Source organism: Panthera uncia, assembly GCF_023721935.1.
Source record: "Panthera uncia isolate 11264 chromosome D3 unlocalized genomic scaffold, Puncia_PCG_1.0 HiC_scaffold_8, whole genome shotgun sequence".
Classification (NCBI taxonomy): domain Eukaryota; kingdom Metazoa; phylum Chordata; class Mammalia; order Carnivora; family Felidae; genus Panthera; species Panthera uncia.
The window spans coordinates 20,821,342-20,837,580 of NW_026057586.1; the positions used below are offsets into that span (position 1 = coordinate 20,821,342).

Here is a 16,239-nt window from a genome sequence, read left to right on the forward strand (position 1 = left end):
AGGAATTAATATGAAAACATCTAATAAAGTGTTTGACCCATGTGAGTTCCTTTCTTTTCCACATCGCACCCTCCTAAGCTCCAAGCTTCCTCGGTGAACAGTGTTGCTTGGTGGCCAGTGTGGGAAACTCTTTGACTGAAGATCTCTTCCTCTGTACCTTTTTACTTTTCCTGAAAGGCTATGGGTCTCTGCTTCATAGCTCTCTTTATTCAGAATTCAGCCGAATAATTTGTTTATAATAGTTTAATTTCCAAAAATTGGTACGGGGGTCAGAGTGCACTATTTCCTCATCTGTTGCATTGGTCACCATGCATTGATGTCCATAGGGGCATTGTCAAGTACCATGTTTAGATAGGCAGAACGGGAAGGGAAAGCTGAAATTGCTTTCTCTATTGCTTAATTGTGGGGTTACTTTGGGTTGATAGTTACGAAGTGTTAAGGGTAAAAAAGATAGTGGTAGTACAGGGAGCTCAGATTACCAAAAGTGAGTGTAGTGTGTATAGGTGAAGTTCTGTGATTCAGCTTAAGAGAACCTTTATTCTGGGTTTATTTTGCCGCTTAAATGTACAGAGGAATATTAAGATTTATTTTTCTAAAACTGCTTTAAAAAAACAAAAACAACTCTAACCACATTGCTGGGTACCTATCAAAAGGGCTCAAATATTTGTGAAATGAATGGAATATTTTCAAACTGCCCTATTGTTATCAGAATCACAGTTAAGCTACAGTAAGTGTAATATGAAGATTTATACCTGATAGTTACGATTCGCTAAACAACCAAAAACTAATTCGTCTCTTTAGTTTGTGTGCACCTTTATGCTCTAGCTGCGCTGGACTGCTCATCCTCCTGCACCATGGCATGTGCTTTCGAGATTCTGCTTGCGCATGTGCTGTTTCCTCTGCTTGGAATGCGCTTCCCCCCTTCCCCTCCATCTGGTGAACTCCTGCTCATCCAAGGCCCAGCTCCATTGTCTCCACCTCTGTGAAGCCCGCCCCTGCATTCATCAGGCAGGACCAGTCCCTTCTTCCATAATGCCTCCCTGGTGCTTTGCCATTGTATTTGTGATTGTTTGTCTGCTTCAACTAGACTGTGAGCTCCCTGAGGGCAGGGACTGTCTTTTTCTTTCTTTTTCTTTTTTTTTTTTTTTTTTTGTATAGGTAGTCCAAAGCCTAGCACACGGTAGGTACTTAATAAATGTTTGCTTCATGTTTATTTGATTTAATATTCACTTCATTCCGGAAGTTTATAGTGGTCATAAACATTGAATAAATTAATATGCCGTACATTATTTTGGAACTACCTTTCATTGTCATTGTTTTCTGAAGTTTCTATTTGAATTTTGGGGGGCATAGTCTTTTGCACCTGATTTTCTTTTAATTAAGCATTCAGAAAATTGACTTTTGCAGTTTTAAAAATAGGCTTTCTTTTGGAGTCATGCCAACAATGAATATCTCTATAAAGCAGAAAGTGTATTTGTGGCTAATAATGTATTACGTCTTTTTAAAAAATAATACGGTATAGAGAATGCTGGGAAATTTAAATTAGTAAACAGGAATGTTAGGTAGTTTTGCTGTATAGTTATAAACTTGGCTGAAGTACGTTATTAATTGTGTTGTTTTTGAGGTTTTTAAAAACCCTTGAAAGAATTTGAAATGTTATTAACAAAATAAACTTTGAAACAGGTTAAATTGTAGTTCATAATGACCGATTATATACTGAGATCTTAATATATTTTCCATATCAAAAGTGCGTTTACTGAGTGCTAATACTTCAGGTATGGTTGGGAAGATATCTTTTGAAGATCTTTGCAAAGTGGTAATCATTTTAGGATGAGTGGGTACAGTGGAGTGGGCATTGTCTTTTGACTTGTATTTACTACTGTTTTTGCAGTACCTATTCTTGCTTGTCTCAATCACAATCTTAACCTTACCCTGAAAATCTTTTCCATTCCCTATTACATTGTACCTTACTGATTTGGTACTACCATAATTTTTTCTAGTCACTAGTTCTGTCTTTCTAGCTGATAAAGTAGAGCTATCAAGTGGTTGCTGAAGATACTCCATTAAGTTAATAGAAAAAGACTAAACGAAGATTTGGAAGTCATCCAAATAGAGTTGGAAGTGAGGAATAGCTTTCTCAATGCTTACTCAAAGGGAGAAGTTACAGTTAGGTAATGATGGAAATGTCGTAGCCACTAGCCACATGTGGCTGGCCAGTGAGTAGTTGGAATATGGCTAGTGAGACTGAATAACTGATTTTTAGTTCTTGAAAGGGTACGTTTCTTTAAAAAAGTAATTGCAAAAACTGGGATTGGATAAAAAGAGCACAGTGGTTCTGTGCACAAAATATGTTTTGGGAACTCCAGTAGTTGGGTTTTGTTGCTAGAAATTCCTTTTACTTCAGTGTTTCAGATGTGTGAACATTAAACTGAATTCCTGTGGTTCTAGCTCTTAACACTAAAATGTGTATAAATTAAAGCGACAAAACTAATAAAATCCAAGTTCCCCAACATGAATGTGCCATATGATGTATTTTTATCAAATGCTTACAATGTGAATATGGTATGGAACAAGTTACTTTTTAGGTTGGCTGGGTGTGCTTACCTTGGAAAGACTCAGTTCTTTCATCACATTTCTCTAGTCACACAAATTTGATAATTTGGAAATAAACAACATTAGATTGTCTTGAGTGGAATCAATTGTGTAAGTCTGCCATTATTCATTTTTCATGAATTATGTTGGTGTATGGTAGTGTGCTTGTGATTTTATCAACATGACCTTGGATTCTGTGTGGCTGTATGCTAGGTATGTAACCAAATGATCTAGAATGTGCTTGTTTTACTTATCCTCAACAAAATAATAAAAATTCTTGTAGAGAGCTAATACATCTTGGGGGCAGTATCTGCAGTTTGAGAAGCACAAGTGAACAGGTGGTGATGGTGGGAATCAGATTGGGTACTGGACAGAATGGGTACAGGGGGAGAATGAATTTGGGAAAAGATGAAACTGGAAGTAGGGATAGTGGTTTAGGCTGTTGTAGTCTAGAAAAGTAATGATGGCTTGAACCAATGCTGTAGCAGGAGGTATGGAAAGGTGTTAGAGTCAATCAAGAGGTATAAGTACATTTCAGTACTGATGATTGTAGAGAGACAGAACCATTGATGCATGCTACAGTTCTGGCTTGAGTCACTGGGGTGGAGGTCGATAAAGAATAGGGGAAGAAGATCAAGTTTGGGGATGGGGTGAGGAAGGCTGAGTTGCAATAGTTTTGTTACTTGCACTTCTGAAAGGATCTGGTGCAGCCCCAGGAACTCCCAGGTCATGCTTTGAGAACTCCTGTCATTGTGGTTTGTCATAACTTACTAGGATCGCCTAACAAAGGGGCAAATAGAAGAAAATTACCTTGTCACACCATTGGTAGTGAATAAATGAATAAATTAGTTTCATGGAGAGTAAGAAGGAACTTCCAGAAAAGTAGTAGGAGAATCAAGAAATTGTGTTATAAAAGCCTAGGAAAGAAAATTTACTTTGTAGTATCCATTGGATTTCCAAGTTAGAAGGCATCTGGTGTCCAGTTATGAGGGACCAGAAGTCTTTCTTAGAATGCCAGAAAGTTTCTGGGAAATGAGAAATTAGAAGCAAAATGTATCCTGCTGTTTTAAAGGTTTTACAATTTTGATTTATTATTTGATTGGGTGATTTGTACACAGGGTGAAAGGATCGTCAATAAAAAAAGCCTCCCTCCCTCTACAGCCTCTCATGTGCAGTCCTCTTCCTGAGAGGAACCTGCTGTTAGTTTTGTCATGTGTCCTTCCAGAATTTCTGTGCATTTACAAACATGTATGTACAGTATATATTTTTACCCCTCTAACCATAAAAATGCTTAGACTACTTTTACGGAGATTGAGAGGTAGAGGAGAGGAAAATATTCAGAAGAGAATGCATGACCAAGGAACGCTATCATTATTGTTATTTTTCCTTTAATGGATAAAAGTGGCCAAGAGAGAACCAGTAGAGAGGCAGGTGTCCAGTCTAAGAGTCCATGCTTCAGGAGGCCCTCCAGGAACCTTTGAACTAAGTGCAGCATTTTCTGTTATGCATTTTTTGTGAGGAGAGAGTCTATTTATCAAATTCTAAAGGGAAATATAGCTGATAAAGCTAATAACCACTGTTTAGAAGCAAGAGAAGAAGCAAAGCCTTGGCAGAAGATATGAGGGACCAACTCACTTGCTCTATCTCAAGTTAGGACTTTGTTGAAGAAATTGGGGATTTTTCAGTTATTGAAAGTAGTGGACTGACTTATTTATGTCCTCAGGACTCTTGTGGTAGGATCATTCTGATTACCAGCTCCTGATAGAGCATACTATATGGTAAGAACTGCCCCTTGGGTTCTTTGTAGAATCTGTCCATCCACACTGAAAACAGAGACCTCTCATTCTTTATTCCTGGTCTTATAGAGAAAGTAACTAAAATCTTTCCCAAAGATGCTAGTGTCCTCTTCGTCAGTGTATTAAGCACTTGTTGGCATGGAGTTTCTTCTGGTATCTTTCTAGTGGATATAGTTGGGAGTGAAGAGGGGCAGTGAGCAGATCACAGGTGATAAATTGGCATTGCTAGGCCTTGAAGTTCTTATAAGGGATTACTGGCATCTCCCTTAAGTGTAGGCCACTGTTGAGTCCAGTTTCTGTTAATTTGAAATGAAATGGACAAAAGTGGAAGTAGAGAGCAAGTAGTTATTCTCGTAGTCTGTTGATGATAAATGATGATGGCCTAGACACGTGGTGGTGGAGAGAAGCAGGCAGTTTCTAGATCTGTTTTGAATGTAGAATTTACAGGATTTGCTAATGATTGGGTGTGGAAGATAACAGAGAAGACTCAAGTGTGAGACCTTCGTTTTTAGATGAGTGGGTGGATTGGGTTACCATTCACTGCGATCACCTTAGGAAATAATTTGTATGGGTCAATAAAATAAATTTTGAACATGCAAGGTTTGAAGTGGTTATTAAACATCTGGATGGAGATGTCACATATGCAGTTGCTATGCCAAATTGTGAGGTCTCACCTGGAAAGTCATTAGCACTTAGGCAGTATTCCAAGTAATGGGACTAAAAGAGATTGCCCAGACAAAAAGATCCAGAACCAAGCTCTGAGCAAATCCAATAACTAAAACTTGGTTACAGCAGAAGGAATCAGCAAAGTGAATTGAGAAAGAATGGCTAGTACGGTAGGAGAGACATGGGAGAGGAGAATGTTTCAAAAAGAAGAGTGAGTGGTCAGTCGTGTTGATGCCTATGATGGGTGGAGTGGAGGGAAACAGAAATGTCCCTTGAATTTGGCAATATGAAGGTAAATTAATAACCTTGATTTTCAGTGGCAACAGAAGCCAGGTTGGACGGAGTTAAAAGTGAGTGAGAGATAAAATTAAGATGGACAAATCTTTTGGTAATTTTTTTTGGAGAGAGAAGAGAATCACTAGATGGTAGGTGAAAGAGATGATTTGGTTAAACTCCCACCTTAAAGACTTTGAAAAGTTTAATAATAGGGTCTGTAGCAAAGTGGAAAAATCACAGACATCAAACAAGTTAAGCACATTCGCAGGATGATGATGAAGAAGGAGAAGGAGAAGAGAAGGAGAAGGAGAAGAACCACTACCATGAAACCTGTACTGGGTAGGGAGGAATGTGAAAGGGGTTAAAGAGCAGTGAGAAACCAAGAGAGTCAATGGATGGGAGTCAAAGAATGCAGAGGGCAGTTCTGAGAAAGTGAGCTGCAAGGATAGGAAGTAGGAATTGGGAGACTTGGGTGCTTGATTGAGATACTGGAGGTGGTGTAGTTACTAGTGTAGACAAGCCTGTGACTATAATGTTAGGTGAGTGAGGTTGGGCAGAGGAATAATAGGTCAAAGGACTCAGAATATTGGGTAGTTATCCACATGGTTTTTGAGGTCTCCCAGAATGAGGACAAGAGTTGGGATGGAGAAGAAGACTGAAATGGAAGCTAAAGTCTAGTGAATGAAGGAGAAAGGGAGGAGGGGTAGAGGGTAGTATAGCCAGATATATGAACTTCAAAGGAGCTAGTGTTTTTGAAGGATCAAAAGTGGAGAAATTATTTGAGAAAAATGGGAGAAGGGAGAAAACCTATGCCACCTCTTGGCCCTTAGAAATGCAGTAGAGAGGGAGAGAGGTAGGAAGGGTGGGAGGAGAGGGAGGGAAAGAGAAGTTTCATGTGACAGGACTTGAGGCCATCAAAGGATGGCCAAGTCAGTGAATGCAGGAACTGGAGAGAACGTCTAGAGAAAATTTTGAGGATATAGGAAAGTGGCCCATCATTCAAGAGTGTATGGTATGAGGATTGGGTCTGGGATGGGTCAAAAAAGTTTGGAAGCCACTGAACGGTGGGGTAGATGAGTGGGCGTGCAGAATATTACGGGGACGAGTGGTGGGTGATAATGTATGATCTGAGAGACTTGACTGTGGTTATTACTGAGGAATGTAATATGTGGTGGTATTAATTTTGGTAATAGAGCAGAGTACACAGTTGAAACATTATGGTCTGGACTCTGGGCTGACTTTGTGACTCAGAGGAAGACACTGGCCACATCCCACCTATAAGCATAATTTAAATAGTAATAGATGGAGTAAGTCTAGGGGCCATTTCTCTTACATTGATGATTTCAAGGCAGATAATATAGATAATTTTATTCTGAAAAAATTTTTTTTTAATGTTTATTTTTGAGAGCGAGAAAGAGAACAAGTTGGGGAGGGGCAGAAAGAGAGGGGGACAGAGGATCCACACTGGGCTCCGTGCTGACAGCAGGGAACCCAATGCGGGGCCCGAACTCACAGACCGCAGGATCATATCCTGAGCTGAAGTCAGAAGCTTAATCAACTGAGCCACCTGGGTGCCCCAGGTGACTTCATTCTTTGCATAATAATTTTGAGATGGACGTTGTAGATAGCAATGAATGATAGTATTTTCTACCTGTTTAGCACCTGTGAGTTTAAAGCAGAAAATGAGACTATTGAAGGCTCAGGTCTGCATAACATAAGATTTTACGTGTAATAGACATTTTACGCATCCATTTATTCCACAGAAAACTTTTAGCACATTATATACCTAGGCATTATTGCAGACTCTGAAAAATATGGTAAAGGAAGTTTCTGTGCTCATGGAACTTTAATTCTAGTGGTATGACAAACTAATACACAGTTTAAATATCAAGTGCTGTACTGTGAATTAATTAACAGTGGTTGAGACTGACTGTGTGGCTGTTCAGGCTGAGCAATCAGGGAAGTTTTCTCCAAGAGGAGGATTTTGCAGCTGAGATCTGAATGATTAAGAGTGAGCTATACAAAAACCACAAGGAAAAGCATACCATGTAAAGGGAGTAGCCAGTGCAAAATCCCTAAGGCAGGATACATTAAGCCTGTGAGAGCAGAGTAGGCCACTGTGGCTGGAGTTTAGTGAGAGGGGAAGGCATCCTAGGTGAGGTCAAGGCAGCAGACAACCTAATCACGGCTTGTCAAGCTGGCATAAGGAATGGTATGGAATGCTATTTTCGGACTCCAGATAGGGAGCAATAGGATTGCTTTGGCTGCTGTGTGGAAAATGTAGAAGTGCAGAAGTGGGAGTCAGGGGCCAGTGCATCATTCAGGAATGATGGTGACGTGGACAGTGTTTGTTTAATGAGTGAATAAAGGAGGAAAGGATCAGAGCAAAGGCCTCTTTAGTCCTAGAACTGTTTAGTATTCTCTTGTTCAAAGCACTTCTAATTTTCTCATTGCAGGAATGTCCTTAATAATAGATACGTATTTATCTTTTGCTAATAAATAATCTTTAGCTAATAAATGAAGATAAGGTATCAGTTAACAACATTGTTCCATTTTTTTTGGCTAATTTGAGCAGATACAATTGATCCTTAAACACAGGTTGGACTGTACAGGTCCACTTACATGCAGACTTTTCTTTGATAAATACAGTGCAATACTATACATGTATTTTCTTTTCCTTATGATTTTCTTAACATTTTCTTTAGCTTACTTTGTTGTAAGAATACAGTATATAATACATACAACATAGAAAACATGTATTAATCAACTGTTTATGTTATCCATAGGACCTCTGGTCACAGTAGGCCATAAGTAGTAAAGTTTTGGGGAAGTCAAAATTATATATATGTGTGTATATATATATGTTATATATGTATATATATATGTGTATTTTCGACTGTGTGGCAGTTAGGTGCCCCTCACCCCCACATTATTCAAGGGCCATCTGTATTTAGATATTGATTGGATAAAGATTGCTAGGGAGCAAAAAGCGAACAGAAGAACTTTACATGTTAGCAAATAGACTTACTGATGAGAATAGTCTCTTCAGTATGATATTAGGTTTATGTTGTAAGTTAGTGCTTCAGATCTATCCAAATATGATAGAACCTTTTGAGAGGGCTGGGCTTGGATTTCATGCTAATAATGAAGGTAGATTTGGAGTCATAGTAGCCTATGCTGTGGCTTTGGCAAGATTTATTTTGGATGCCCAGGTTTTTTTGTTGGCAATTGAGGTCTATTTCACTGAGTTTTATAGGTCCTGAAGAGTTCCCTGACATTGTAGACTGTAAGTCAGTAAGAGAATTAAGCCCTACAGCAAATGATTTGTGTGACTATCTCCACCATTCTCCCAAGGATGTGTATACAGTTAGTGCCAACCCAGATGTAAAGGAGATAATGAATTCCACACAGTACATGGCCTAGTTTGAGTAGAGCTGCTCTTCAGTATTTGGTTGAAACTCATTTCTGTCTTTTGTTGTAAGTTCTTTAATGACCTCATATTAACTAAAACTGCAAGAAGTTATTTTTCAAGTAGAACTCCTCAAAACTTGTTTTCAGTGATGAATTTCAGTCCTCCACCTCTTCAATTAACTACAAGTATAAGTCCTTTTTAATGAGCTCAAAATGTAGTCTGTCTCCTCTTTTTAATATCTCATTGATCTCCTTAAAAAAGAATCTTGCTCTTAGCAAATTATACTAAGTGGATTTTCAGTACAAAATCATAGATCCCAGATATTTTTTCTTTATTTTTTGTAAAAGCCTATGAAGTTTGCAGAACTTTGTGAATGTATTTTTTAAAAACCCACTGGATTGTACACTTAAAAATGGTGAATTTTATGGTGCGTGAATTATATACCAGTTAAACGAAATCAAAGATTGTAAAGCAGTTTGCATTATTGGCTTTTGATTTTGTGGAAAGGCACTAAGTATAGGCTACTGTACATATTCTGGAACAAAATGAAATTATTTTTTTGATGATATTCTTGGTTTGCTCTAAATGTACCACTCAGGCTCCCCTCTTTGTGAACCAGGGAATGGCTTTTCTCCTGAAAAAGCTTAATAGGTTTAAGTTCCTAATTTTCAGTAGCATGCTCAAAAACACATTAATGCTGATAATAGAGCAGGTATTTATTCAGAATTGACATACCAATGTTGCCATAAAACCTACAGCTATTTTGTTGTCTTCTCCCAGAACGTAAGCTCTGAGGCAGGGATTTTTGTGTTTTGATGATAACTGTATACCCAGCATACGGTCAGTGCCTGGCACGTAGTAGGCACTCAGTATTTGTTCAATGACTGAATGAAAGCAGCATTATACATGCATTATCTTGTGTGATCTTTGTAAGAATCTTATGAATGGTTATTGTTATCATCCTCATTTACAGATGAGGAAAGTGATCCCAGAAAAACAAAGTTCTCAAATTGGGGCATGAATATCTCTTGGGGGATGTACTATATGGAAAGCCATGGAAATAAAATGATGAATGATACTTGGAAGTATCGATTTTATTTGAGCATTTTGGGTAGGTAGAGCAACATTTTTTACATTAAAACATGGCTAATTTTTAAAAGTGCAAAATTTGCAAGGATTTTAAAGGTGAAATGAGTCCTTTTGGTTCTTGTCATAGAATATGTACAATTTTGAACTGTCATTCAGTTTTATTTCAAAGCTAGGCTGGAAAAAGTGGTATTTAGAATATATAAGTTCCTGCTGTTCAAAACTATGCTGTGTAAAGGCTTCCATAGTACACACAACACGCATGGTTTTAAAGGAGTGTTTCTATATTCTTAACTTCTAGAAGTATACTCTTTCGTGTAGTTGACCCGAGCATGCCCCGGGATGGAGGTACAAACTCTTTTTACCCCAGTTGCCCTTTTGTAGTCCACCTTCTCCCATTTTACATAAGAGCATACTTTTTACTAGCCTGTCGTATTACCATGGTGCAAAATGTTTGATCTCCAGTAAAGGAATAATTTGAAATACTGGTGTCGATGCCGAGAAAATGAATTACTTGGTAACAGTCAAGACTTTCTGTCAGTAAAGTTCTTTGTCTAAAATTTACAGAGCACTTTATGTAGACTTCGATTATTAAAAATTTTTGATGGTTCACTATGCGATATTTTGACATATAACTCAAAGGAAGTTCAAAGAATTGACTGAGAAGAAAACTCATTCTGTTTACTCATTTATGCAAATAGGGTTTCTTGCTGTTACATCTACAAAAAATGAAGGATAGGAATGGAATTGGTACTAAATCTTGGGCCTATTCTATCATCTGTCTCAGCCCATGAAGTTATTAAAAAAAATTTTTTTTTAACGTTTATTTATTTTTGAGAGGCGGAGAGACAGAGCATGAGCTGGGGAGGGACAGAGAGAGAGGGAGACACAGAATCAGAAGCAGGCTCCAGGCTCTGAGCTGTCAGCGTAGAGCCCAACGCAGGGTTCGAACCCATGAACTGCAAGATCATGACCTGAGCCGAAGTTGGACACTCAATCGACTGAACCACCCAGGTGCCCTGAGGTTTTTTTTTAAATAAAAAATTCTCTTCTTTAATGCATCTAACTTTTATCTCATTCATTAGCATGTAATTTGCTATTTAGGGGCAGTTATATACTAGTGATGTAGTAAAACAAAAGACATTTTTTAATCACTAAGTACTTTATGGTCACAAAAAGTAAAAAAAAATAATCTCATGACATATGATCAACTAAAGGTTTTCAAGTTTAAAAGAGGAAATAACTTTGGGAATGGAATTATTAGCTCAAAGAGAAAAAGGAGTGAAACAAAATGTGTACTTACTGAAAAGTTTGTTCATGTATAAGTGGTTGATGGTGAGTATATTTAGATTGTTAGATACATTGTAAAGTGATAGGTTTATTAAAGTGTCAGTACTTAAAATGTGTAGTAAGTGCATTCTTTGCAATCACTTACATTACAGTTTGAAATAGTCTTGATGTCAGCTTTGAAATGTAGGTGAGATATATATTTTCAAAAATTTTTTAGCTGGTAGGAATGCAAAAATGTTTGAAAATCACCCGTTTATAAAACACATGCTCTTCCTCCACCTCTTTAATTATCCTCTTTTCTAGCCTCAGTCAGGTTAGACCAACCAAAAGGCAACATGGTAATTAGATCACACGGGTGCTTAGTCCCTTTAAGAATCACCTTCACCAAGTTTCCTTTAAATTTTATATTCTTGGCTTTTATGGAAGGCCACTGAAAAAGAAAAAGCATTTGAAATTTGTTTAGTGTTGTTGTGATGTTAGTGTCTCTAATTTTTTTTTTTCTAGATTTAATACTAGGACACCTTTGTTTCCCTTATTAATTGGTATACTTCCTTCTCTCTGACCTGATATCTATATAATTTAATGTTTCTCTTTTCACCCGGGATCCTAAAAATTTCAGATCCACTTTTGATGCTCAGCTCTAGTATTGATCACTATTAATCTTTTCAAAAGGAAATTTGTTTTCTCCCTGTTGCTGATTTTTTTAAAAATTAATTTATATTGTGTGTTCTTTCTGAATGTACAAAGATCCTTTTCAGAGATACTTATTGGAAAGGGATGAAGTAAACATTTTTTTTTAAATTAAAAAGATTTGTTTTTGTATTCCTTCCAGCACCTAAGAGGAAAGAATAGTCTCAAAAATTATTTGAGTTATTTGAGTATTTCCACCCTAATATACACATTATTATAAAATACATTAAATTTTGGTTTGAGGGTTAGCCTGTATACTGAGATTAATCAAGGTTGGAAACTTTTTCTAATATTAGAACGTGTGTTTGCAAGTTTAATTTTGTGATATAAGAAACTTCTGCTTTACTTTTTCTTATGCTGAAAGGGAAGATTACAATTATAAGAGTAGCCTTAATCTTGTCCCATTAAAAAAAGTGTTTGCTTGGGGCACCTGGGTGGCTCAGTCTGTTAAGCGTCTGACTCTTGATGTCCACTCATGTCTTGATCCCAGGTTCGTGGGATTGAGCCACGTGTCGTGCTCTCGTTGAGCATGGAGCCTGCTTGGATTCTGTGTCTCCCTCTCTCTCTCAAAACCAAAACCAGTGTTTGCTTTATAATTTATAAGTTTATGGCAGATTGGTAGTTATTTAGAAGGATTCAGACACACAGCTGGGCATAGTGACTCTTTGGCACTCTTCAGGTGAGAGTGGTAATAAAATTTACTGTTTTTGTGACAGTTTCTGGGAAAACCAGTTAGTCCAGTTTTTCAGATTACATGCTACTGTTTTGGAATACAAAATTCATTAGTGAAAAATTCTGTCTTCTGAGCTTTCAAGCCAGGTAAAAGGAGAAAACATAATAAAAACCAGAGTAAGATCAAGAGAAAAGTAATACAGCATACTCTTGAAATATCTCTTACTCCCAGTGAGGAATGCACTACCTCATCAGTCAATGGGAATTGTGTATTTTGAATATTTGTAGCCAGCTTTTTCTTCTAATTTTTACTTCTTACACCAAAAACATGTTAATGAAAAAAACAACAACAACCTTACCATTGTAGAACCAATAGTTTTATATGTTTCATGCTTCCTTCCAGTCTTTGTGGCTTCAGGATTCATTTAGAAATAGTCCCTGCTGTCTCTAGTCATCCTTTGTAACAAGGGGAGTCTTAAGAGGCTCCACTGTTTGTGCATACAAACAGTTGCACCGTATTTCTGTGTCCATTGATGCCATCTTGTTCTAATACCAGCTGAGCACATCGTTCTTTATTAAAGAATGAAAACATTAAAAACCAAACAGGGTATTGTTTAGTGATCTATACTAATTATAACTAGTGACAGGAAAAGTTCTCCGTGAGCTTCTTTAGGGTAAAATATTGACTATTTCATAGTTTGGGTGGCTTCACTTATGGCCTCAGAATGCTCTAGATGTCATAAATCAGAGGTGTCCAAACCTTCTGTGCATCACAGAATTACTAGGAGAGCTTTTAAAAATACACCTTCCTAGGCTTCACACTTTTAAAGATGGCATCCTAAGTGGTAATTTTGCAGCCTGTCGGTCAAATTTGCTCACTTTTAAATCAAAGTTTTTGAAAATATGTCTACAAAGATAAGAAAGCTAAATACCTAAGAAATAGTCTTATTTAAGATGAGTATGTCTCGGGGCGCCTGGCTGGCTCAGTTGGAAGAGCAGGTGATTCTTCGTCTTGGGGTTGTGGGTTGGAGCCCCAAGTTGGGTGTAGAGATTGCTTAAAAAAAAAAACAAAAACAAAAAACTAAAAAAGAAGACTATATCTCCTAAAGGTAAGCACATACATTGGGGGAAAATTGAATAAGATAAAGGAATGACAAGTACATACAGAGAAGAAGGGGTGGAGGGAACGAAGGTGGAGAGGGTGGTGATGGAGACATATTTAGTAGTGGGTCCAAATCCTACTGTAATTGTGATAATTGTCACTTTATTTGGATGCTTACCTTTCTAGGCCTTGATAACATTCCTTAAGCAGAGTTCACAAACCTCAACACTTATAGGCCTCAGGTAATGCAAATATGAGTTGTTGAATTTTGCTAAAGGAGAACCTTGACACCTCTTGTGAGCAGCTATACTAATTAATTATGGCCTCTTGTGGCCAAATCAAGTCTGGTATTTCTAGATCTTTGAGTTTTAAAGAGAAGTAGAATCTGGGTTTTATGTGATATCTCCATATTTGCAGATGTTGGCTCATTTATTAGACACTAAAAACTGAACGAAATACATTTATGAGTTAAACTTCATCCTCCTGCAACCAATTTGCAAATCTTTGTTTTAGAGTAGTCATTCTGCAAGTGCTTCCTGGAGCAGTCAGCATCACCTGAGACCTTAATAGAAATGCAAATTCCCAGGGCCTACCTCAGATCTCTACTGAATCAGACTCTCTAGGAGTGAGGCCCAGGAATCTGTGTTTTAATAAACCCTCTGTGTGGTTCTGATGTGTGGTGAAGTTTGAGAACCAGTGTTTTGGAGTCTGGAAGTTGATAACACAATTTTTATCTGGGGATAGTTGTAAAGACAGAAGTTCATTGAATATCCTGCAGATTTATCAAGTATATTTCTATATAAAAAATATCAGGTATGTTGTCTTCAGATACAGATGGCCTTTTATATATGTTTTTTGCCAGAATCAGAACCCACAATGATTAAATCACATTTTGTTCTTTTTGTCCCCCCCACCTTCCTTGCCCCTGTATACCCCATGGTTAGAGCCTTGCAAATGAACTTAAAAGGAACTCTGCCACGTTTTGACTTCACTAGAACACATCTTAGATTTTATTTACTGATTGATTAAAAGTAGGGGGATGGGTTAAATAGGTGATGGGGATCAAGGAGTGCCCTTGTGAATTGAGCACCAGCTATTGTATGGAAGTGAATTGCTGTATTTTACACCTGAAACTAATATTACACTGTATGTTAATTAACTAGAATTTGAATAAAAACGTAAAGTAATGGATAATGAATTAATAAAAAAGAATTCAAATTATATTTATATGTAATATTTATTAACAAAAACATGCTTATATTCACAGGGTAAACCAGACTTGAATACAACATTGCCAATTAGACAAACCGCATCAATTTTCAAACAACCAGTTACCAAAGTCACAAATCATCCTAGTAATAAAGTGAAGTCAGACCCACAACGAATGAACGAGCAGCCACGTCAGGTAAGGATCTACTTGGTTCTCCAATCTTATTTGTCAGACAATTCTGGTGTTTTTACCAGACATAGTTCAAGTAAACCGGTTAAAATGGAAAACATTTGGAAAGAAAATTGTTTTATGTTCCTAGGCTATTACATGAATACTGGAGAATAAGTCTAATAATATTTAGGTTAAATGTTTTAAGAAAAAAGTTAATTAAAAATGAATCTAAATTAATATTATGGTCTACATTTTTGTGTTTTTGTGTGGTAATGTACATCAGATTTGCTTTTGCTAATCTTAGTTTAGATTATCTTTCCAGGGATAATATTTCCTAGGAGGCTGAAGCATGCAGTTTGTGTTGCTTAGTTTAAAAATATTTTCAATTTTATAGAAACTACTTTTTGTTCTGATTTCTTATTATATGACAGCCATCCCTCCCCTTTTGAAAAACAATGAAATAAACTTTGTCAATAAGGTATATTGTCCTGTGACTTCCATTTTTGCAGAAATTCAGTTTAATAAATTTCTCTTTCTTTATGGCTTCAAACTGTATTGCACCAGAATCTGTTCTTAGGAAAAAAGTATTATCTGAAAGGCCTCCCTGCTGTTTAATAATGCCATATAGCCAGGGGAGGGAGACTTGATAAAATGCTTACCTTTCCAAGTAACCTTGCTTATTCATTCCCTAATTGTGGTCAAAAAGTTTAGGTACTTCGGGAATTTTTAGTAGCAATTGGGGTGAGGGAGTGGAGGGAGAAACATCTGTGCATATTTTTTCTCTCCTTTCTCTGCCTCCTCCCACTTACAGATTAGAAATGCTGATTTACCTACGACGATTATCTTTTGCTCTCATATTCCCCGTTTAGATGCCTCACTCCACCTTTTCATTTGAATTTTGTTTTTCACTAGTCCCTCAAGTGTCTCATCTCCAGACTTCATAAAGGATTGGGCCAAAACTTTCAGACAGTTGCTCTAGAAGAAACTACCTAAAGAAATTCAGTTCCCACATCCTCTGTAGTGTTTTTTCCTCTTCAGGTGAGCCAGGAAAACAGAAGATATTTGGAGCCACATTGGATCAGCATCTTGCTATAGATGTCTCAAGATTTGAAGTTCTAAACTTGCTTTACTGTTGGTCCCCAAGAGATTCAACAGGGGCCATGTAAGTGTATCACATCCAATATAAAAGATGCGTACCTGCATGTGCCTTTAGGCTCTTGTCACCACTTAGGTTTTCTTTGGGCCATTCAGCATTCTGTGCCAGGCTTTTCCCTTC

At 37.3% G+C, this 16,239-nt stretch overlaps 1 protein-coding gene across 1 annotated transcript in view; it reads left to right on the forward strand.

Annotated features, from left to right (window-relative positions):
• Positions 1-16,239, forward strand: part of MBD2 (methyl-CpG binding domain protein 2) — a 69,390-nt gene that overhangs the window by 18,176 nt on the left and 34,975 nt on the right. Inside the window, exon 4 of the mRNA XM_049619552.1 lies at positions 14,850-14,987. Coding sequence (XP_049475509.1) covers positions 14,850-14,987 — 138 coding nt within the window. The remainder of the gene's footprint in view (positions 1-14,849; positions 14,988-16,239) is intronic.